The sequence below is a fragment of the Tachyglossus aculeatus genome, chromosome 3 (assembly GCF_015852505.1).
Source record: "Tachyglossus aculeatus isolate mTacAcu1 chromosome 3, mTacAcu1.pri, whole genome shotgun sequence".
Classification (NCBI taxonomy): domain Eukaryota; kingdom Metazoa; phylum Chordata; class Mammalia; order Monotremata; family Tachyglossidae; genus Tachyglossus; species Tachyglossus aculeatus.
The window spans coordinates 64,957,162-64,979,539 of NC_052068.1; the positions used below are offsets into that span (position 1 = coordinate 64,957,162).

Here is a 22,378-nt window from a genome sequence, read left to right on the forward strand (position 1 = left end):
TTAAGCACTTACTATGTGCAAAGCACTGTTCTAAGCACTGGGGGATACAAGGTGATCAGGTTGTCCCGTGTGGGGCTCACAATCTTAATCCCCATTTTACAGATGAGGTAATACAGATGGAGCACAGAGAAGTTAAGTGTCTTGCCCAAAGTCACACAGCTGACAATTGGTGGAGCTGGGATTCGAACCCATGACCTCTGACTCCAAAGCCCGTGCTCTCCACTCCGTCCACTCCTGGCTTCACCAGTTGTCTTCTCTGTGACCTTGGGCAAGTCTCAACTTCTCTGTGACTGTTACCTCCTCTGTAAAATGGGGAATAAAACTGAGTCCTATGTGGGACAGGGACTGGGTCCAAACTTTTTATCTTGTATTGACCTTAGTGCAGTGCCTTGCACATAGTAAGTGCTTTCCAAATACCATTATTATTATTATTGTCCCCTTCCCCTCAGGACAGAGTGAGGCTAGATGGACAATTGTTAAAGTGGGATGAGATGAGGCAATCTCTGGAACATTCAGCCAATCCTTCTGGAGAGTGGTGGCAGAAGACCTTTCATTTCCTGCTGCATGAGCCCACTTCATACCCAAATCCAGGTCCAGGCCCTGATAGTCCAACCCAAGTCAGGGCTCTGCCGTGGGTCTCTAAATTACAATTTGAGACACTCACCTCTCCTCTGGGCATGACAGGAACCAGTTTCCTCCTCCTTTAGTCCTTCTTCTCAGGCTGGACAAGCCCATGTCTCTCTCTTCCCCCATCCTGTGTCCTGGCTGCCTCGCCATCTGTTCTCCAAGATTGGCTTTGTGTGGTCCCTGAACAGAAGCAGGTGTTACCCTGTTTCTCCTCCCCTGTCCAACCCATGACCTCAGCTTCTCTGGTCCAGACGTGTCAACCCTCAAGCAACCCATCAATCACATTTATTGAGTGCTCACTGTGTGCAGAGCTCTGTACTAAGTGCTTGGGAGTAGAATACACATTGCCTGCCCAGGTTGAACTCACAGTCTAGAGGGGGAGTGTGCAGTTCTTTCCCTCATGGAAAGGAGGGAGCTGAGCTTCTGCCATAGAGGGTCTCAGTGTCTAGTGGGCCTGAGAGTCAGAAGGACCTGATTCTAATGTGGTTCAACCACTTGTCTGCTGTTTGACTTTGGGCAAGTCATTTAACTTTTCTGTGCCTCAGTTTCCTCATTTGTAAAATGGGGATTGAGTAATCCAACATAATTAGCTTTATCTATCCCAGTGCTTAGAACAATGCTTGACACATAGTAAGTGCTTAACAAAATACCATCACTGGCACTTTGTGAAGGCCAGGCCCCTTAAGCCAAACTGATGGCTTGTTCAGGGTCCTCTTCCTATCTCCCTCTCTCTTTCCATTGCCTTTGGCCTTCACTATTCAATCAGTCAGTGGTTTTCTGTAACCAGAACACTGGGCTAAATGACTGGGAGGTTTCAATACAATAGAATTAGTAGTTATTATCCCTGCCTACAAGGAACTTCCAGTCTAGTAAATTGATTTTTCAAACCCTTTATATCTGGTTTCCTGGCTGCAGTTGGTGCCAGTGGCAATAAGGCAATGTTTGCCCACACCTCTCTCCCCCATAGCACTGAGTGGTCTGAATAATTGGAGCATCCTTCTTCCCAGCACTTATGTACATATGTGTAATTTTTTTATGTTAATATCTGTCTCCTCCTCTGGACTGTAAGCTCGTTGTGGGCAGTGATTGTGTCCTTTATATTGTTTTATTGTAGTCTCCCCATATTTTTAATCAAGAAAACAATATGGATAGGCACACCGAAAGAACTACAGATGGTGAAGATAAGACGTTTTGGAGAAAGTGTGTCCATGGAGTCGCTGTGAGTCGGAAACAATTCGACAGCACTTGACAACTCTCCCAAGTGCTTAGTGCAGTGCTCTGTGCACAGTTAGTGCTCAATAAATATGATTGACAGACAAATTAAGTTCTCTAGTTCAGCCTTTCTCCCCTGGGATGTCAAGGGGAGAGGTTTCTTTGGGAGACTGTGAGTCTGCTCCATCTGCTCTGCCACTCTGGGCTGGGCTGTCCAGTACCATCTCTCTGCCTGCCTAGGAGGGCTTGGGGCAGGGCCATTGGACACAGGAGGCTAGGACTACTTTCTTTTTTTATTGTATTTGTTAAGCTCTTACTGTGTGTCAGGCTAATATAAACTAATTAGATACAAGCTAATTCATTCATTCAATTGTATTTACTTGAGCACATACTTTGTGCAGAGCACAGTACGAAGCACTTGGGAAATACAATTCAGCAATAGAGAGACAATTTCTGCCCACAGCAGGCTTACAGTCTAGAAGCTAATCAGGTAGGACACAGTCTCTGTCCCACATGGGGCTTCCAGGCTTAGTCCCCATTTTACAGATGAGGTAACTGAGGCCCAGAAATGTGAAGGGACTTGCCCAAGGTCACACAGCAGACAAGTGATGGGGTCGGGATTAAAACCCAGGTCCTTCTGACTCCCTAACCCGTGCCCTATCCACTAGGCCGTGCTGCTTTCCCCAGGGCAGCAGGAAGGAGGTGCTGCTCTCCGGGCCAGTTTGGGTCATCTGGTCTCCCCTAACAGATTGGAAGCTCCTGGAGGGCAGGGAGAGGGTCTCTTCTGCTGGATATTTCAAAATGACCAGTATAGTGCCTGGTGCCCAGGAGCGGCCAGGTAGAGAAGCAGCATGGCTCAGTGGAAAGAGCCCAGGCTTTGGAGTCAGAGGTCATGGGTTCAAATCCTGGATCTGCCAATTGTCAGCTGTGTGACTTTGAGCAAATCACTTAACTTCTCAGTGCCTCAGTTACCTCATCTGTAAAATGGGGATTAAGACTGTGACACCCCCCCACCCGTGGGACAACCTGATCACCTTGTAGCCTCCAGTGTTTAGAACAGTACTTTGCACGTAGTAAGCACTTAGTAAATGCCATCATTATTATTATTATTAAAAGTGATTCTGGGTGATTAAATGTTTAGTAGCCCAAGAATAAGAATGTAAGTGACTAGGAATGAAACAACCCAGGCATCTAAAAATCCAGACCTGAGAAGGGAAAACACAATGAAAGACAGAGGAAACCCCAAATATTCCCACCGTGGTTTGGATTGGCTCGGGTTTCAGCTGATGCAGCAGAAGGGAGCAAGCCGTAGGGAGAATACGAGGTATCAATCAGGCCATAAAAACTATAATTGCCATCTCCCCGGTCACTAATACTAACCATACCTCCAGACTCCCCTTCCCTGGCCGCTAGCTAGCAATGGAAGGGAAAGACTCCCACCTGCCTGTCTCAGTCCTTTGCTGCATAAATGAATCTGCAGAGCCAGGTGCTGGACTGGGTGGAACAGGGGGCTGGGCAGAGATTTGTGCTACGGCTGGGTTGGGGTTCTACCCCTTTCCTGGTTCACCCCCGCTTAGAGACTATTGAGAAAGAAGCCGAGTGGCCATGGTCAGTAACAATCCTACTGAAAGGATGGGGAGAGATCATTCAGGGAACTCATGGCCTAACAGAAAGAGCACGGGGCGGGGAGCCAGACAGTCCTCTACCACTCCATCTGGCTCCACCACTTGTCTGCTGTATGGCCTTGGGTAAGTCACTTCACTTAATAATGGCATTTATTAAGCACTTACTATGTGCAAAGCACTGTTCTAAGTGCTGGGGAGGTTACAAGGTGATCAGGTTGTCCCACGGGGGGCTCACAGTCTTAATCGCCATTTTACAGATGAGGTAACTGAGGCCCAGAGAAGTTAAGTGACTTGCCCAAAGTCACACAGCTGACTATTGGTGGACCCGGGATTTGAACCCCTGACCTCTGACTCCAAAGCCTGTGCTCTTTCCACTGAGCCACACTGCTTCACTTCTCTGAGCCTAAGTTTCTTCATCTGTAAAATAGGTGCTCAATACCTGTTCTCCCTTCCCTTTAGACTATGAACTCCATGTGGGACAGAGACTGGTCTGGTTTCACTATGTTGTATCTGCCCCAGCACTTAGTATAATGCTTGACACATGGTAAGTACTTAACATATTACTAATGAATTATGATACTTATTAAGGACACTTGGGGCTCACAGTCTAAGTAGGAGGGAGTAAGAATATCATTACTTTTATTTCCATTCCTCTGACTAAGCCATAACCTGCAAATAGTTGACAAGTTTCTTGTCTACAATGAGCACAAATGAGCACTTACCAAGTACCATAACTATTGTTCTTACTGTGTTGTGTTGGGGTAGATACAGGATAGAGAAGCAGTGTGGCTCTGTGGAAAGAGCACAGACTTTAGAGTCAGAGCTCATGGGTTCAAATTCCGGCTCCACCAATTGTCGGCTGTGTGACTTTGGGCAAGTCACTTAACTTCTCTGTGCCTCAGTTACCTCATCTGTAAAATGGGGATGAAGACTGTGAGCCCCCCGTGGGACAACCTGATCACCTTGTAACCTCCCCAGTGCTTAGAACAGTGCTTTGCACACAGTAAGCGCTTAATAAATGCCATCATTATTATACAGGATAATCAGTCAGACACAGCCCCTACCCCACATGGAGCTCACAGTCTAAGGAAGAGGGAGAAATATTACTCAATTCCTATTTTGCATATGAGGAAAATGAGTCACAGAGAAGGAAAGTGAGTTGCTCAAGGTCACACAGTAGACACGTGGCAAGAGTTGGGATTAGAACTGAGGTCTCCTGACTCGCAGGTCTGTGCTCTTTACATTAGCAATGTGTTGCTTCCTGTGCCCTCACTGTCTGGTGTTGTTATGCAGCCACCTTACAAATGGGGAGACTGAGTTACAAGGAAGAGAATTATCAGACAGATAATTGTTCTCCCCTACTTCTGTACTTTTATTAAAGGAAGCCTTCCCTGACTAAGCCCTCCTTTTCCCCTTCTCCCACTCCCTTCTGCGTCGCCCTGACTCGCTTCCCTTATTCATCCTCCCTCCCATCCCCACAGCACGTATGTATATATCTGTAATTTATTTATTTAACTATTTATAGTAATGTCTGTCTCCCCCTCTAGACTGTGAGCTGACTGGGGGCAGGAATGTTGTTATATTTTACCCTCCCAAATGCTACAACGGTGCTTTGTACAGAGTAAGCGCTCAATAAATATGATTGAATGGATGAGTGAAAAGAGAAGGGAGGAGGATGGCCTGCTGTGGGTTCCACTTAATTGGTAGCAGAGCTGGGCTGGCCCTGTTTCCCCAGTTTCACCCTAACTGACCCCATCTCTTCCAGCCCACCCCCGGCCACAGACCGGCCTTCTATTCTTGAGGGTGGACAAGTGACTGGTATGTTCTCTTTGACTCCTCCTAGGTCAGATGAATCGGCTGCCATTTTTCATCAACCACTTTTTCGACACCTACCTGCTGATCAACGAGGACACACCTGTGGGTAAGTGCCCATGCCCTGCCAGCCTGGGCCTTCAGCCCGCTGCCCAGCTCTCCCTCAGGAAGGTTCCTGTAGGGCCAGAGGAAACGGTGGTGGGAGAATTCTAACTGAGAGTTGGGACTGGGGACCCCTCCAGGGACAGATTAGGAAAGGATGGTTCTTGTGCCCTTTTGACTGGAGGCTACACAGGTGCTGAATCACTCCCTTTCCTCCCCAGTAAGCTGGGACAGGGTAGGGACATGGAGGGGTGAGGTGCAGAGAATGAGCATTAAAAAGAATCTCATTCCGATGGTGTGTGTTGACTTGTGTTACTTCTGGGATTAATGGCCGCAGCAACTCATGACTCTAAATTGTGTATCTGTTTCCCTGACCTGAGGTTGTTGTTTGTTTGCTTTTTTATGGCATTTGTTAAGTGCTTACTCTGTGCCAACCACAGTACTAAGTGCTGGGGTAGATACAAGTTGATTGGATTGGATGCAGTCCCTGTCCCAAATGGGGATGACAGTCCTTAATCCCAATTTTACAAATGAGGAAACTGAGGCACAGAGAAGTGAAGTGACTTGCCCAAGGTCCCATAGCAGGCATGTGGTCAAGTCAGGATTAGAACCCAGATCCTCTGACTTCCAGGCTCGGGCTCTATCCACCAGGTCACACTGCTTTACACACAGGCAGGGTCCAATTTGCTTCCTATTGCCAGCACCCATGACAATCATTCACACTGGAAAAGGTCGTGGCTTCCTGTGGGTTACTGAGGGTTCTCCGTTCTCCCAGCTGCCTGTGGGTCAGAGACTGTGTCTGATCTGTTTGTACTTAGCACAATTCTTGATCCAAACTAAACGCTTAAGGCTAGACTGTGGCCCTCCAGGTAACCCAGCCTGCTTTTTCAGCCACCCACCCAGAGAGGCTTTCTCTTGCATTGAACATGGACTGGGGTGAGGCTCTGGGAGCCCCACCTGAGAACACAGGCCCTCCCAAACTTTCCTGTGTTCTAGGATGAACATGAGAGCACGATTATAAATTTCACCCTCCTCCATTGCCACACTTTACAGGGTGGAATCATTTCTGACCTCCGTTGGGAGATGTCAAAACGTTTCTCTGGCCTTTGCTCCTTTGTTGGGGCCCTTTTGGGGATTTCATCATGGCTTGGAGGTTCAATCATTCGTCATTCTCTATCCTGCCTGATTTGCTTCTTTCCACTTGTTCATTCGTGGCGAACTAAAACCACGATCCTGACTCCTGGCTCATTCATTCAGGGTGATGCAAGACAGCAGAGCTTTCTCTGCTATGCCAAGCTCAGTGACAGCCTCCCCGTTGAGTGCAGCATTGTCTTTTAACCAGGAGACCACCTTGATCCCCCCTACCACAACATGAACCTCTGCCAAGCTGTACTGGGGGATCTGTCCCTTAGCCTGGGTGTGATTTGTTCTGTGGTGAAGAAAGCTGCTTTCACACGTCTGCTCAGAGCAGACAACTCAATCCATTGAAAAGCTGGGTAAATACCATCAGAAGCATCCAGAGTTGGTTTTCAATGGACAGCTCTTTAGTAAGCCCCCAGCTGCTCACTTAATCTCCATTTCTGCCCCTAGTGGAGGCTTCTGTTTCGGTGGGTCCCGCTTCTGAGTGAAACATCCTGCTCATCATGAAGACCATGCAACTATCCTCTGGTTGCATGCCTAGCATGCACAGGTTGGCAAAAAACCCATCCGTGAGTTTGTATATTCTCAGGCTCCCTCACTATTGCTGCCACCCTCCCTGGGGTTCCAGCCAGGCACAGCACCTCTGGTGGCATCCTTTTCCTTGAGAATATTGAAGGGCTGCTTCTTGGGGCCGTCCTGAGGCCACAGAGAAGGATATGGACAGGACCTGAGATCCCAGATAATCTCAGTGCTTGGCTTGCTGGCTCTTCTCCTCATATACCTTTTGGGAAAATGGACTCCTTGTCCCTGTCGTGGCCACTTTCCACGGGGTCAGGACCCTGACCCCAGCAGAGGTGGGCTCATTTCAGGCTGTTGTGGTGCTGCCATCCAGTCAGCCCTCCTGGCCTTGTGCAGAGATTTCTAGACCATGGGACATGAAGCTCTGGGTCAGATGGTGGAGTATGGGGGCTGCTGGGTGCAGGGGAAATCTCAGTGAGTAACAGGGCCCCTTCCTGGGCCTCTGAGGGACCCTAAAACAGGCTACTTCTGAATCCAGAGCCTGGGAAAACTGTTCTGGACCTCCTTTTCATTCATTCATTCAATCGTATTTATTGAGCACTTAACTGTGTGCAGAGCACTGTACTAAGCGCTTGGGAAGTACAAGTTGGCAACATATAGAGGCAGTCCCTACCCAACAACGGGCTCACAGTCTAGAAGGGGGAGACAGACAACAAAACGAAGCATGTGAACAGGTGCCAAGTCATCAGAATAAATAGAAGTAAAGCTAGATGCACATCATTAACAAAATAAAATAAATAGAATAAACAATATGTACAAGTAAAACAGAGTAATAAATCTGTACAAACATATCTACAGGTGCTGTGGGGAGGGGAAGGAGGTAGGGTGGGGGTGATGAGGGGGAGAGGAAGGAGGGGGCTCAGTCTGGTAAGGCCTCCTGGAGGAGGTGAGCTCTCAGTAGGGCTTTGAAGGGAGAAAGAGAGCTACCTTGGTGGATGTTTGGAGGGAGGGCATTCCAGGCCACGGGGAGGATGTAGGCCGGGGGTCGATGGCGGGACAGGCGAGAACGAGGCACAGTGAGGAGGTTAGCGGCCGAGGAGCGGAGGGTGCGGGCTGGGCTGTAGAAGGACATAAGGGAGGTGAGGTAGGAGGGGGAGAGGTGATGGAGAGCCTTGAAGCTGAGAGTGAGGAGTTTTTGCCTGATGAGTAGGTTGATTGGTAGCCACTGGAGATTTTTGAGGAGGGGAGTAACATGCCCAGAGCGTTTCTGCACAAAGATGATCCGGGCAGCAGTGTGAAGTATATACTGAAGTGGGGAGAGACAGGAGGATGGGAGATCAGAGAGGAGGTTGATGCAGTAATCCAGTCGGGATAGGATAATAGATTGAACCAGCAGGGTAGTGGTTTGGATGGAGAGGAAAGGGCCGAACTTGGTGATGTTGCAGAGGTGAGACAGGCAGTTTTTGGTGACAGATTGGATGTGGGGGTGAACGAGAGAGCAGAGTCGAGGATGACACCAAGGTTGCAGGCTTGTGAGATGGAAAGGATGGTAGTGCCGTCTAAAGTGATGGGAAAGTCGGGGAGAGGGCAGGGTTTGGGAGGGAAGATAAGGAGTTCAGTCTTGGATATTTTGAGTTTTAGATGGCAGGCAGACATCCAGATGGAGATGTCCTGAAGACAGGAGGAGACACGAGCCTGAAGGGAGGTAGAGAGAGCAGGGGCAGAGATGTAGATTTGGAGAAAATGTCCACCAGTTCTACTGTAATTATTCCCTTCCAAGAACTTAGTACATCGATCTGCATACGTAACTTTCTCAGTAAGTACCATTGATTGATTAGCCCGAATCCAAAGTTGGCTGTGCTTCAGATCAGGCCTGAGAGATCAGGAATGATGATAATGATGATGAGGATGATGATAATGCTAATGACTATTTGCTAAGTGCCAAGCACTATATTAAGTGCTGAGATAGTCAAAATAATCAGGTTGAACACAGTCCCTCTCCCACATAGAGCTCACAGTCTAAGGGAGAGGGAGAACAGATATCGAATCCCTGTTTCAGAGTTGAGGAAATGAGGCACAGAGAAATGAAGCGACTTGTCCAAGGTCACTCAGAGGCAAATGGCAGAGCTGAGATTAGAATCCAGGTGTCAGTATCTGGCGATGGTAACCTTTTCTCCCAGGACACTAGTGCCTACCACAGGGAACCATCTCCCGGCCACCAGGTCTGGCCTCTGAAAGCTCCTCCCTCGTCCCAGTCTTTCCACTGCCCTGCCTTCTCCCCCCACCTCTTGCCCACCCCAAGACACCTTAAGCCAAGATTATAGCAATAATGCCCACTCTAATCACTTACATGAGTAAATTAGTCTTGTCAGGAGCTATTAAGGCAGAGAGCACGGGATTCATTAGGATGGATCGGGCCCACGGAGCGGCTGGCACTGCTGCCAGTCTGAGCTGATTAATTTCTCCACAAACAGCATCAATGCCCATCTGCTGCAGTTGGGCCCAGCGAGAGTAATTTTCAGGTGGGCTGCCCCCTCCCACACCCTCCTGTCAGTGATCTCCCCCATTCGAAGTGAGATGTACAGACATTCAGGTCAGGGGGAGGGAGCCGATGCCTCTGGGAAATGGCTCAATCCCGGTACCACTGAACTAAGCATTAGGAGGGGAGGAGGGTGTTTGTTGTGGGGGGTTGAGGGGAGTCTTCCTTTCACTCATATGTATACACAGAAGCACATGTTGTCCCAAGCAGGGCAAGCACATCTCTTCATTTGGAAGAGCCCACCCCAAAAGTGCCAGGCTGCTCGGACTAAATTTCTCCTTGCTCAATAGCCAAGGCTGGGAGCTTACAGCTATATTCCTGCCCACGCTTCGTCCACTGCAGCCATTTGAAAGGAGCCTCCCAACTTGACTGAGGCTAGCAGCAGGCCCAGCCCGGGAGGAAGACCACCTACCTGTGCTGGGGATCACTGCCAAGCAGCAAAGGAGATGGCTTCTGGGACATTTGAGGGGGACAGGGAGAAGGGGCCTCAGGCAATTGGTGGCAACTGGGAGAGAAACCGGATCTTGAAGGGCCCAGAACAGGCAGAGGCAACCTCTTGGCTCTGATGGCTAGGAAAGCTGTTGGGTAGGTGGAGCAGGATTTCTTAACGGAAGCAGCAGTATTGCACTGCAGCAGGAGGCTCCTGAGTGAGACACAAGGAAAAAACGGGCTGTCATGGTGTTCAGATTCAGGCTATCAGGAAAAGCTGTGGTGGTTCCATCCCAGAAAGGGTCAGTTGCTGGCCTGCATGGAGACTTGGTGGCTTCAGGAAGTCTCTATCCATTCTGGCTTCTCCATATCCCCTTGGGCCTTCTCCCCTCCTCTCTGTCCCATTCCCCTACCCACCTGCCCCCACCCAGCTTAGCTCCACAGCCTGCTTCTCCCAGGTTACCACTGCTGACCAATCCCTTCCCACAGACTCTCTGAGGATGCCACTCTCACTAAGGACAGTAGGAGAGGGTATAGGCCACGATTTTCTTCGGACTCCAGTACCACTTTTGCAGGACAGATAGACATCTCCAGACCCCAGAATTACAACATAATTTTAAGAGATTGTGGTGTGAGGGATTGAGAAGAGGGGATGCCAACTTCAGCTACTGCCTGCCTGGCATCCCCATGCTAGTAAAAGTAATGCGCACAGAAATGCCACGAGATCTTTCCTTGCCTCCTCCCCACACCCGATTCTAGTGTGAAGGGTGGTGATTTCCTTGTGCACAGCGGGGCTCCTGGGGCCATGTCTACCGATGTCAGGGGGGCTATCAATCAATCAGTGGTGTATACTGAGCGGTTACTTTGTGCGGAGCACTGTACGAAGACCATGGGAGAATACGATAGAGTTGACAGGCACTATCAGCCCTGCCTCTTTTCAACTCTTGCTACAAGGAAGGGGGGTTTGAGCTGGCAGCTGTCCTCAAGGGCACAGCCTGCTCTTGGGAACAAGGCAAGGGGGTGAATCACCCAGGGAGTTTGGGAGTGGACTTCTGACACCTCCCATCTTGTGCATGTGAACTCTGCGAGAGGCCCTGAGGAACTGCAGCCAGCCCCTTGCTAGCCACTTCAGTCTATACTTCACTCTGCTGCCCAGATTATCTTTCTACAGAAACATTCTGGGAATGTCATCCCCTTCCTCAAAAATCTCGAGTGGTTGCCAATCAACCTTCACATCAAGCAAAAACTCCTTACTACTGGCTTCAAAGATCTCCATCACCTTGCCCCTTCCCACCTCTCCTCTCTTCTCTCCTCCTACAGCCCAGCCCCCCCAACTTCTCTCCTCTGGTCTAACCTCCTCACTGTGCCACATTCTCACCTGCCTGCAGTCGACCCCTGGCTCAGGTCCTACCTCTGGCCTGGAATGCCCTCCCTCCTCACATCCACCAAACTAGCACACTTCCCCACTTCAAAGCCCTACCTGAAATCTCACCTTCTCCAGGAGGCCTTCCCAGGCTGAGTCCCCCTTTTCCTCTGTTCCACCTCCCCTCCCCATCACTCCTACTCCCTCCCTCTGCTCTACCTCCCTCCCTGTTCCACAGCACTTGTGTATATATATGCACATATTTATTATTCTATTTTATTAATGATGTGTATATCTCTATAATTCTATTTATATTTGTGCTATTGATGTCTGGCTACTTGTTTTGCTTTATTTTTTTTGTCTGTCTCTCCCCATCTAGACTGAAAGCCCATTGTTGGGTAGGGGATGTCTCTATTTGTTGCTGAATTGTACTTTCCAAGCACTTAGTACAGTGCTCTGCACATAGTAAGTGCTCATTAAATGAATGATTGAATGAATGAATGAACCATCATGCAGCTCCATGCAACCGTCAGGGGTTCTATCAATCAATCTTGTTTATTGAGCACTTACTGTGTACAGAGCACACTAAATTCTTGGGAGAGTACAATATAACAGAGTTTGTAATAATAATGATAATTATTGTATTTATTAAGAGCTTACTATATGCCAGGCACTGTTCTAAGAGCTACATTCCATGCCCACAATGAGCTTACAGTCTAGAGGGGGAGACAGACAATAATATAAAAAAATATGCATATGTACACAAGCCTGGGGGGGTGAGGGAGGGGTGACTAAAGGGAACAAATCCAAGTGCTAGGGTGATGTAGAAGGGAGTGGGAGAAGAAATGAGGGCTTAAGAAAGGCCTCTTGGAGGAGATGTGCCTTCAGTAAGGTTTTGAAGGTGGGGAGAGTGATCATCCGTCACATATGAAGAAAGAGGGTGTGTTGCAGAGCAGAGGCAGGATGTGGACAAGAGGTCACTGCTGAGATAGATGACATCGAGGTAGAGTGGGTAGGTTTGCATTAGAGAAGCGGAGGGTGGGGGCTGTGTTTGAGTAGAACAGCAGATTGTCCTGTAATCAATGCTGAGCCCCACATGGACAATAATTCAGTCAATCAATCAGTCAATCAGTGGTACTTAATAAGCACTCTGTATGCAGAGCACTGGAGTAAGCACTTGGGAGAGTACAATAGAGTAGATAGACACAATCTCTGCCCTCAAAAAATTTACATTCCAGCAGGGGAGACAGGCACTAAAATAAAGAACAGTTATCGGAAGATTCCAAATAACAGGGACATATACATAATAATGGGGGTGATGGGGTGACTACCTAAATGCTTAGGGACTGGGACCAAGTGCCTAGGTGATGCAGTAGGGAGGGAAAATATGGTGAGGTGAAGGCAGGGAAGTCACATTTGGAGCAGCAGTGATCTTAATGTGAGCAGGAGTCGACAGTGGAAAAGACAAGAAGGGTGCATAGTGAATAGGTTGGTGTTAAAGGAGTTAAGTGAGTGAGGTAGTCCACACAGGTATTGAAGTTGCTAAAGCAACTCTACTTCCTCCTTCAAACTGATCATCCATGACTGTTAGTGTTTACTGATTGAGCAAGTACCGCTGCAAGGAACAAAGTACTTGGGGGAGATTCCCTGGAGTCTGTGTGTGTGTAGTGGTAGTGGTGGTGATGGCATGTGTTGAGGGTTCCATTCTTTTTGGAGACATGAAAACTGATGTCCAGACAGGGGAAGTCATTCACGCAGGTCACCTGCCGCCCGTTGATCATGCTGCCTGTTGTTGGCAGAGCTATTTCAGGACCTGAGGTCAGCAATTACCCTTCTCCGCTGCGGCCTTAGCTGTGGGTCCCCTCTGGGCAAGACGACAGAGCAGGAACGAGGCAGAGATGGGGCAATGAAGGAGCTGGAATATTGTTTAGAGCGTGATCAAACCAGGTGCCGTGGACTCAAGTTACATGTTCTGGAATCTCTTCCTGCCTCCATTCCTGGGTTCCCAGGTCCCCATGGACTAAGACATTCCTCTCTCTCTTCTCTTTCTCTGCAGTAGGAGCCCCTGAGAAGAGTCCAAGAGGCATAGACAGCCCTCTGGACTCTAGAAGAAGCTTTTACAGCTTCGTCATGACCAATGTCAGTAGCCCTGACTGAGCAACTACTGGGTACAGAATAGTATATGCACTAGCAGGCATGTAAGTGCATCCTGAATCAATCCAGTGATTAATCCAGCCCAAGATCCTGTCTCCAACCAGAGCACCAGGATTCTTACAAGTACTGGGCAATGACCATCCATCTTCATTGGACCATCTAACACCACTACCTTTCTCCTTTTCAGCTTTCCCTCTAGCGATCCATCATGGACCATTTGCCCACAGATGTATCTAATTCATCCCTCTTGAACCAGGTGATAATTTCCCCCTTGCTAGTTCACTGTGGGCAGGGGATGTAGCTACCAATTCTGTTGCACTGTACTCTGTCGAGTGTTTAGTTCAGTGCTCTACACACGGTAAGCGCTAAATACCATTAACTTATTGATTGATTGGTTCCTGTGGGAATGAATTTCTTGTGCTCCTCACTTGCTGCGTGAAGATGTTTCATTTTTGTTGGTTTAAAATCTATTACTCATCCCTCAACTGGGTGGTGTAGGACTAAGAGCACCTTCCTGCACCTCTCAAAAACTTGGCAAATTTCAGCTGTGGTCCCAGTCTGCAAACATCTATTCTCAGAAGGAAGTTGCCCCATCCAGGTCGCTCTTCTCTGTCCCTTATCAATCAGTCAATTATTGCTATTTATTGAACACTTACTGTGTGCAGAGAACTGTACTAGGTGCTTGGGAAAGTACAATACAACAGAGTTGGTAGATACACAAGGAACATACGGTCTACAGGGGGTAACAGACATTTAAAATAATTACAAAGTGGGAAAATAGTTGTGCTGTGGGGAATATTGAACTATTTATGGGGTCAACAGCCAAGTTCATAGTCAATGTAGAGGGGAGGGCTGATAGTGGGAGGGGGCCCTGCCCTAGAAGGAGGCGCCCCCTGGTGGACTGGCTGGGAGCAGACTGTGGGACTTGTCAGGTTGGGCAGTGATGTCCCCAACCTCTCTCACCTCTCTCTACTGCTGGACTCTTGTGGATGATTATCCCCAATGCAGATAGAAAGTAGCATGGCCTAACGGGAAGAACCTGGGCCTGGTAGAGGAACTGGGTTCTTATCTCGGCTCTGCCACTTGTTGTCCGGATGACCCTGAGCAAGTCACTTAACTTCACTGAGCTTTAGTTTCCTCACCTGTAAAATAAAGATTCAGTAACTGTTCTCCTTCTTCCTTAGACTGTGAGCTCCCTATAGAACAGGGACAGTGTCCAAATTATGTTGTGCGTACCCAAGAAGTGATTATTACAGCTTTGTTAAGCTTAACAAATATCATCATCATCAGGGAGGAAGTGAAGGGCTTAATTTGGGAAGGTCTCTTGGAAGAGATGTGGATTAGAAGGATTTTGAAGGTGGGGAGAGTGGTGGACTGTCATATGACTGTCAGAGAAGCAGCATGGCCCAGTGGAAAGAGTGCGGGCTTGGGAGTCAGGGGGCATTCATTCATTCATTCAATCATATTTATTGAGCACTTACTGTGTGCAGAACACTGTACTAAGCACTTGGGAAGTACAGGTTGGCAACATATAGAGACGGTCCCTACCCAACAGTGGGCTCACAGTCTAGAGGGCATGGTTTCGAATCTTGCCTCCACCACTTATCAGCTGAGTGACTTTGGGCAAGTCACTTAATTTCTCTGTGCCTCAGTTACCTCATCTGGAAAATGGGGATGAAGACTGTGAGCCCCATGTGGAACAACCTGATTACCTTTTATCTCCCTCAGCGCTTAGAACAGTGCTTGGCACATATTAAGTGCTTAACAAATACCAAAATTATTATTATTATTATATGAAGGAGGGAGTTCCAGGCCTGAGGGAGGACATAGACCAGGGTCGGTGATTGGATAGATGAGCTCGAGGTACAGAGAGAAGGTGGTGGTTAAGGAGAGGACCATGCAGGTTGTTTGTTGTTGGGGAGATTCGTCATCCAGGGAACTGGTGGTATGGCTTCTGCCTAAGGCCACCAATAGCTCTTCTCCACCTTCCCTACCTTCCTGCCAAGTCAGTGGAAAGGGCGAGGGGGGACGAGCCATGTCCATGTTGATTCCAGAGTTTCCATCAAGCTCCTTGTCCCAGCAGGAGCAGAGGGGAAGAGGAGAGTAGCCATGCAGGCTAGATTGGGGTAGAGTGTGGGCACTAGCATCCTGGCTCTGCTTTCCCCTGGGGGAGCTGCCCTGGCCTGGAGCAGCAGTGGCACTGCCCTCTCCAGAACGCCTGTGTGGGAGTGGGCAGGAGAACATTTAGCAGAATTGATTTGGCTGCTGAAAGGCTAATTCAAAATGAATATGCCCGCGTCTGCCCATGAGCGAGATTGAGATATTATCGGGTGTTGAGCCTGTTCTGTGTCGTTGCGTGCTTTATGGGCTCTCCCGAGAATCCCTCATCGGGGAGGGTGTGGCTCTGATTGGCAAGATGTGGGCTCTGCCTCTGAAGACAGGGACTACCCAACTTCTTCTGTAGGCTTGGGGCTAGTGTCAGAGTGGCCTGGTTGTCCTTTCTGGGCAGTGGGTAAATGTGCCAGCTCTATAGGCTGGAGGAAAGACTGTATGGATGCCTTGATTCCTTTGCTTCCATCACCCCCTGGCTCCCATCCAGCCCCACATCTGAGCCCCGGAAAGCTGGGGATTGTGGCTTCTCCAAGCCCTGCCAGATTCATAGCTCGCCTGGTGGAGCTAGAGCCCAAACCAACTGGGAGGAACAGGGAAGGGGAGGGGAGCTCCGGACTATGCCAGTACTGTACCACCTGTGCACAGATGGAGGATTTTTGATTTCTGACCATTCCTCCCGCAACCGGTAGACTCCACTGCCAGAAGCAGAGCACTCCCCTGCCAGGTGGATGAAAGCTGAGGAGATGAGATTTTGTATATGCCGAATGGGGCTTTACTAACTACTGGACACCTTGCTCACTCCAGGTTGGCTTGAAAAGTCAGGAGGGGGCCTGGTCATCTGGAGAGGCTAAAGGTTCCAGCTCCAGCTGCCCCCAGTGTCCCTGCACTGATGTCACTATGAGCTCAGCCACCTGCCACTTCCCTAAGGAATGAACAAAGGCATCTTGGGTTGCAATCCATCTTTCTTCTCATTTTCCCCAGCTGCCACAGCCGGACCATGGCCCAGGGTGCAGGGACTTGGGGTGGGAAGTGAAATATGCCATTTTTGGAGTGCTTTCCTGAGGAGGGGGTCAGGGACTGCTTGGGTTCTTTTATATCATACTTAGCTGTTCTGAAGCAAATAAAGTCAAAGCATCTTGGCTTTTCAAACTCTGGAAGGGACCATGAGAATAGGTAGTAGTGATGGTGAGGTGTTCATTCAGTAAATGGTGGATATCTGAGGGATAGTGACCAGCCCAGGGAGGGCTTCAGCCCATGGTGTGGAGCCCAGTTCATCAATTTCCCTCCCTCCTCTCTCACCACCTTGGCAACAGGATACCTAAGCCCCTGCCACATGGTGAACTTAAAGGAGATGAGTACTCTGCTCTGTGAGGAGGTGTGAGTATGTAGGGAGTGGTGGCACATGTGTACCCTTTCCCCAGATACTGGCAGTAAAACACACAGACTTCCCAGACAAAACCACAGTTATCTGTGGACATTGCTTGCAAAAGTTGTGGATTGAGCGAGTAAGCGGTTTTGGTGTGTGAGAGCTGTCTGGGGACTGAAAGATGAACCTGTGCCAGTATCTACTGCAGCTCAGAAGGGGTTACTGTTCACAGGGGTGGGGAGGGAGGACGGTTTCCTGCAGCAGCTGAGGGGCCCATTCGCTGGAGGCAATATAAGTTGTTTTCACTTTGTGCAGTGTTTGTGAAACAGCCTAGTAAAAAGAGCACAGGACTGGGAGTCAGAGGACCTAAGTGCTAATCTTGGCTTTGTCACTTGTCGGCTGTGTGAACTTGGGCAAGTCAATTAACTTCTCTGTGCCTCAGTTGCCTCATCTGTAAAATGGAGTTTAAATCCCCCTTCCTCCTACTTAGACTGTGAGCCCTATGTAGGGCAGGGGCTATGTCCAACCTGATATGTTGTATCTACCCCAGGGCTTAGAACAGCACTAGACACATAGTAAGCACAAGGAGCAGTGTGGTACAGTGGATAGAGCATGAGCCTAGGAGTCAGAAGGACCTGGTTCTAATCCTGGCTCTGCCATTTGTCTGCTGTGTGACCCTAGATAAGGCATTTAACTTCTTTTTGTTGGTATTATCATTTATTGTCTCATGAATGGGAGATGACCAAATGTGCTATAGTAAGGGGATGGGGCCACCTCACCCTGAAAGGTGCCAGGGAACCATGGTCTCAAACAGCGACAGAGCTGTGGACTGTTGGAAGACCCTGGCAGCTGACAAACCAGCCTGGAGGGCAGCAATTGGGAGAGGGGTTGTTGTCTTGAAGGAAGAACTCCAAGAGGACCAGGACACCAAGAGTCAGACTTTCAAATAGAGACAGGCCTTGTCCAGGACAAAGCTACCAGCCCAGTTATCTTTGAAAGTTAGGATTGTGAGAAATAGAGAACAGTCCACTCCTCAAGCTTGGTGGGAGACTGGTCAGGGGAGGAAGATAGGACAGGAAGAGTTCACAGGGGGAATGGTCCCAGAAACAGGAGCCAGGAGGGAACTCAAAAGCCCTCTGGGCAGCTTTTCTAAAGCCTTCTCCCTCCACTTGTGTTTTTTTAGCCTTATTTTTTCCTCTTCTGGGGTTAAGTGTTGGATGTTTGAATACCCACTGTGTGTGTTTCACCTTTGCTTTTACCTGAGGTACCAGGATTCCTACAGAAGAATGGTTTAAATACAAAACTTGCTGACAGAAACAGCTATTGAAGCAATAGCCTTGGTTCCTGAGGATGACGGATTTCTTAGAGTCTAAAAATGATAGTTTCCACTATGTTTGGGTTGGCCTAGGAATGTTACTTTTTTTCCTGGAGGCATGGGGATAGAATAGTTGACCGCTTGTGAGCTCAACTGTGTTCCAAGTGAGGTGAACGAAGCTTGGTTGAATGTCGAGCACTGTTCCTATCGTGGAAACACCATGAAGACTAGAGGTCCTAGTCTTCCCGAACCAGGATACTGTTCGATCCATGGTGGCTGGCTGGTTTCCCCCACAGTCATTTTGTGGTTAAGGATGATCCTGGCTCTGGAATGTCTCCTCCTGCCACAAGGGGCCAGCTCCCTGCCCAACCGAATTGGAAACTTGAGGGGGGAACCAACCAAATGACCAGTGGCCACTGCCCATCACCATTCCTGCTCATGGATACCCCCACCTGGGGCCCACATGCCACTTCAGTCCAGTTCTGCCTCTGAGAGAGTCCTAGGAACAGCAGCTAAACCTGGGAAGGAGCATGGTATTGATAGTGCTAGTCTCCCAGATTCATTGTTCAATGAATTCGGAACACTGCCCTTGCCAGTTTGTTTTTCCCAATGTCCCAATCCATCCTTCTGCCTTCAGACCCACAGCCGTGAGGCTGACATTCAGTGAGGTCTATCCCTGTGGAGCTGAAGGCCATATGAAGGGCCTAGATTTGCTCAGCATGGGGAACCTGCAGAATCCTAAAACAGATCCCAGTAGGGAGGAGTGGCTAGGGAATAATAATAATAATGGCATTTATTAAGCACTTACTATGTGCCAAGTACTATTATAAGCTCTGGGGAGGTTACAACGTGATCAGTTTGTCCCCCTTGGGGCTCACAGTCTTAATCCCCATTTTACAGATGAGCTAACTGAGGCCCAGAGAAGTGAAGGGACTGGCCCAAAGTCAGGCAGCTGACAAGTGGCGGAGCCGAGATTTGAACCCATGACATCTGACTCCAAAGCCCATGCTCTTTCCACTGAGCCACGAAAAGGATCGCCAACAAATTTGGCCCTGCTTGGAAGACAGAAAGCTCTCCCAGAGGGGCCAGCTTTTCCCTTTGACTTCTCCTGGGTGGAGCTTCCAGAATCAGTCAATCAATTGTATTTATTGAGCACTTACTGCGTGCAGAGCATTATTCTAAGTGCTTGGGAGAGTGCAGTATAACAATGAACAGATTCATTCCCTGCCCACAACAAGCTTACAGACCAGTGCCAGCAAGGGTCCCAGAAGCAGCATCAAGAGGCAGAGAGAAGACAGAGAGAGACTGAGAGAGAAAGAAGGCACCCCAGGGGGAGTGGTTGTGGGAGTAAATACAAGGGAAGATGGCCCAAAGCTGCTGCAAACCTCTCCTCTCTTAGTGATAGGAAGGTCCAAGTTTCCCCAGGGACACTGGGCTTTCCACAGTTCTTTTAAGGAGGGAGTATGTCTCCCAACAATGCGCTGCACACAGTAATTGATAAATGTTGATTGACGCTCCAGCTTCTGGTCAGCCCAGCCTGTTCTAAGGGGAAGGACAAGCTATCCCCAGTGTTCTACCCTGCCCCCAAACTGGGGAGGTGGAGCTAATGGCTTTGTCCCCAAATTTCTTGGGGCCGGCCACCCCAGTCAACCTCCTCTGGAGCTGGCGACTCTGAACATTCAATAAGGAAAAGACTGATGCAGGACACCAAAGCTTATTATACTATAGGAATTGTTTGATATTGTGATTGTATGCCAGTTTTGGAATTAATCTATATGCTTGCAAGATGTTGCTTCCTCTTTTATCCGTACACTGACCCGGAGAAGATGAAAATGATAATAATGAGCATTGTGGTTTTTAAGTGTATGCTATGTGCCAGGCACTGTACTAAGTGCTTGGGTAGATACAAGATAATCAGGTACCACAAGTGGCTCACAGTCTGAGGAGGAAAAGGTATTGAAACCCAATTTGCAGATAAGGGAACTGAAGATCAGAGAAGTTGTGACTTCCCAAGGTCACACAGCAGGCTTGTCTGCTGTCTGACCTTGGGCAGGTCACTTTATTTCTCTGTGCCTCAGTTTCCTCATCTGTAAAATGGGGAATGAGACTATAGGCCCCATCTGGGACAGGGACTGTCCATCCCTATTTGCTTGTATTCACCTCAGCACTTAGTACAGTGCCTGGCATACGAAGTTATTAACAAATACCACAGTTATTAGGAGAGGAATGAAGTGAGGTAGGAGGGGGCAAGGGAATTGAGTGCTTTAAACCCAATAGTAAGGCGTTTCTGTTTGATGCAGAGGTGGATGGGCAAACCATGGGAGGTTCTTGAGGAGTGGGGAAATGTGGACTGAATGATTTTGTAGAAAGGTGACGTGGGTTGCAGAACTGGAGTGGGGAGAGACAGGAGGGAGGGAGGTCAGGAAGGAGGTTGATACGGTAATCAAGGTAAGATGGAATAAGTGCTTGGATTAACTGGGCAGCAGTTTGGATGGAGAAGAAAGGGTGGATTTTAGCAATGCTGTGAAGGTTGAAGCGACAGAATTTAGTGGCAGATTGAATATATGTGTTGAAAGAGAGAGATGAATTAAGGATAGCACCAATGTTATGGACTTGTGAGACAGAAAGGTTGGTGGTGCTTTCTACAGTGATGGGAAAGTCAAAGAGAGGACAAGGGTTATGTGGGAAGTTAAGGAGTTCTGTTTTGGACATGTTAAGTCTGAGGTGTCAGCAGGACATCCAAATAGAAGTGTTTCAAAGGCGGGAGGAAATGGGCGACTACAGAGAAGAGAGATCAGGGCTGGAGATGTAGATTTGGAAATCACTACTTTCCCAAGAGCTTAATACAGTGCTCTGCACACAGTAAGTGCTTATGGCTTAGTGGAAAGAGCACGAGCTTGGGAGTCAGAGGTCATAGATTCTAACCCCCGGCTCCGCCACTTATCAGCTGTATGACTTTGGGCAAGTCACTTAACTTCTCTGTGCCTGTTACCTCATCTGTAAAATGGGGATTAAGACTGTGAGCCCCACTTGGGACAACCTGATTACCTTGTATCTCCCCCCACTCCTAGAACAGTGCTTGGCACATAATAAGCGCTTAACAAATACCATCATCATCATGATCATCAGGCTCATGGCAGAGCTGGGATTAGAACCCGAGTCCTCTAACTCTAAGGCCTGTTTCAACTAGACCAAGCTTGTTCTTGTTCCTACTGCCTCCGCACCAGGTGGCAATTCAAACTCAGAAAGGTGAAGCAAAACCCTTAATCCATTCCCTCTGGATCCGAGTTTAGGCCCTTCACCTTATTGGGAATTGTCTGCAGAGGAATCAGCTCTGTGATGCTTAGACACCCTCCAGGATGATGCTGGGTGTCTTTGTCCAGCTCTTTGGGCCTCTCTTAGATCCTGTAGGGTTCCTCAATCTTAGCTTTTCCCCACTTCATCTTCCCATGCTCAGAAAGTCTCTCTGGGTCCCTTTCCCTTTTCTGGATCAATAGCTGTGCTAATGGATTTGTTAATTAAGAGAGTGGGTCATGGGGAGACCCAGGAGTGGGTGTGAGCTGGGCAGAGGTGGGGGAGAGGGAGAAGATGTGTGTTTGGGCGGAGGAAGTGCAGTCCACTTCTGGGACTCTTCTGTTTACCCAGCGTGGCTAGTAGAGGCAGTGTATATAATTAGTTCTGACGGCCTTCATTTAAAGGCTCTGAAGCAATTTACGGACTGTTAAGTGGAGGAAAACGTTTTCTCCTCTCCCTTCCTGGCCTCTCTGCTCCAAGTATCAGGAGCCTTGCTTAAATAGGCTGAGGGGAAAGGCAAAGACACCAAGTTGGAGACTGTGGGGTGGGGGTGAGGTGTCCAGTAGTGGGGAGAAGCAGGGCACCCCAGAGAGGTTTGGGGGCAGGATTTCAAGCAGGGACTTGGAGACTCTAATTCCCACAACTCCTCTCAAAGTGAGGGTGCTGCTGAGGTCAGGATATCCCTGGGGCCACTGGAGTCCCCGTGATATCTCTCACCTCTCCAGGGAGTGGCCCATTTGCCGGCCCTGAAGAGAGGGCCGGGGCAAGC

At 48.8% G+C, this 22,378-nt stretch overlaps 1 protein-coding gene across 4 annotated transcripts in view; it reads left to right on the forward strand.

Annotated features, from left to right (window-relative positions):
* Window positions 1-22,378, forward strand: part of CDH23 (cadherin related 23) — a 425,144-nt gene that overhangs the window by 38,465 nt on the left and 364,301 nt on the right. For all 4 annotated transcript variants that reach the window (XM_038744221.1, XM_038744217.1, XM_038744218.1 and 1 more), the window contains exon 3: window positions 5,308-5,385. In XM_038744221.1, coding sequence (XP_038600149.1) covers window positions 5,308-5,385 — 78 coding nt within the window. The remainder of the gene's footprint in view (window positions 1-5,307; window positions 5,386-22,378) is intronic.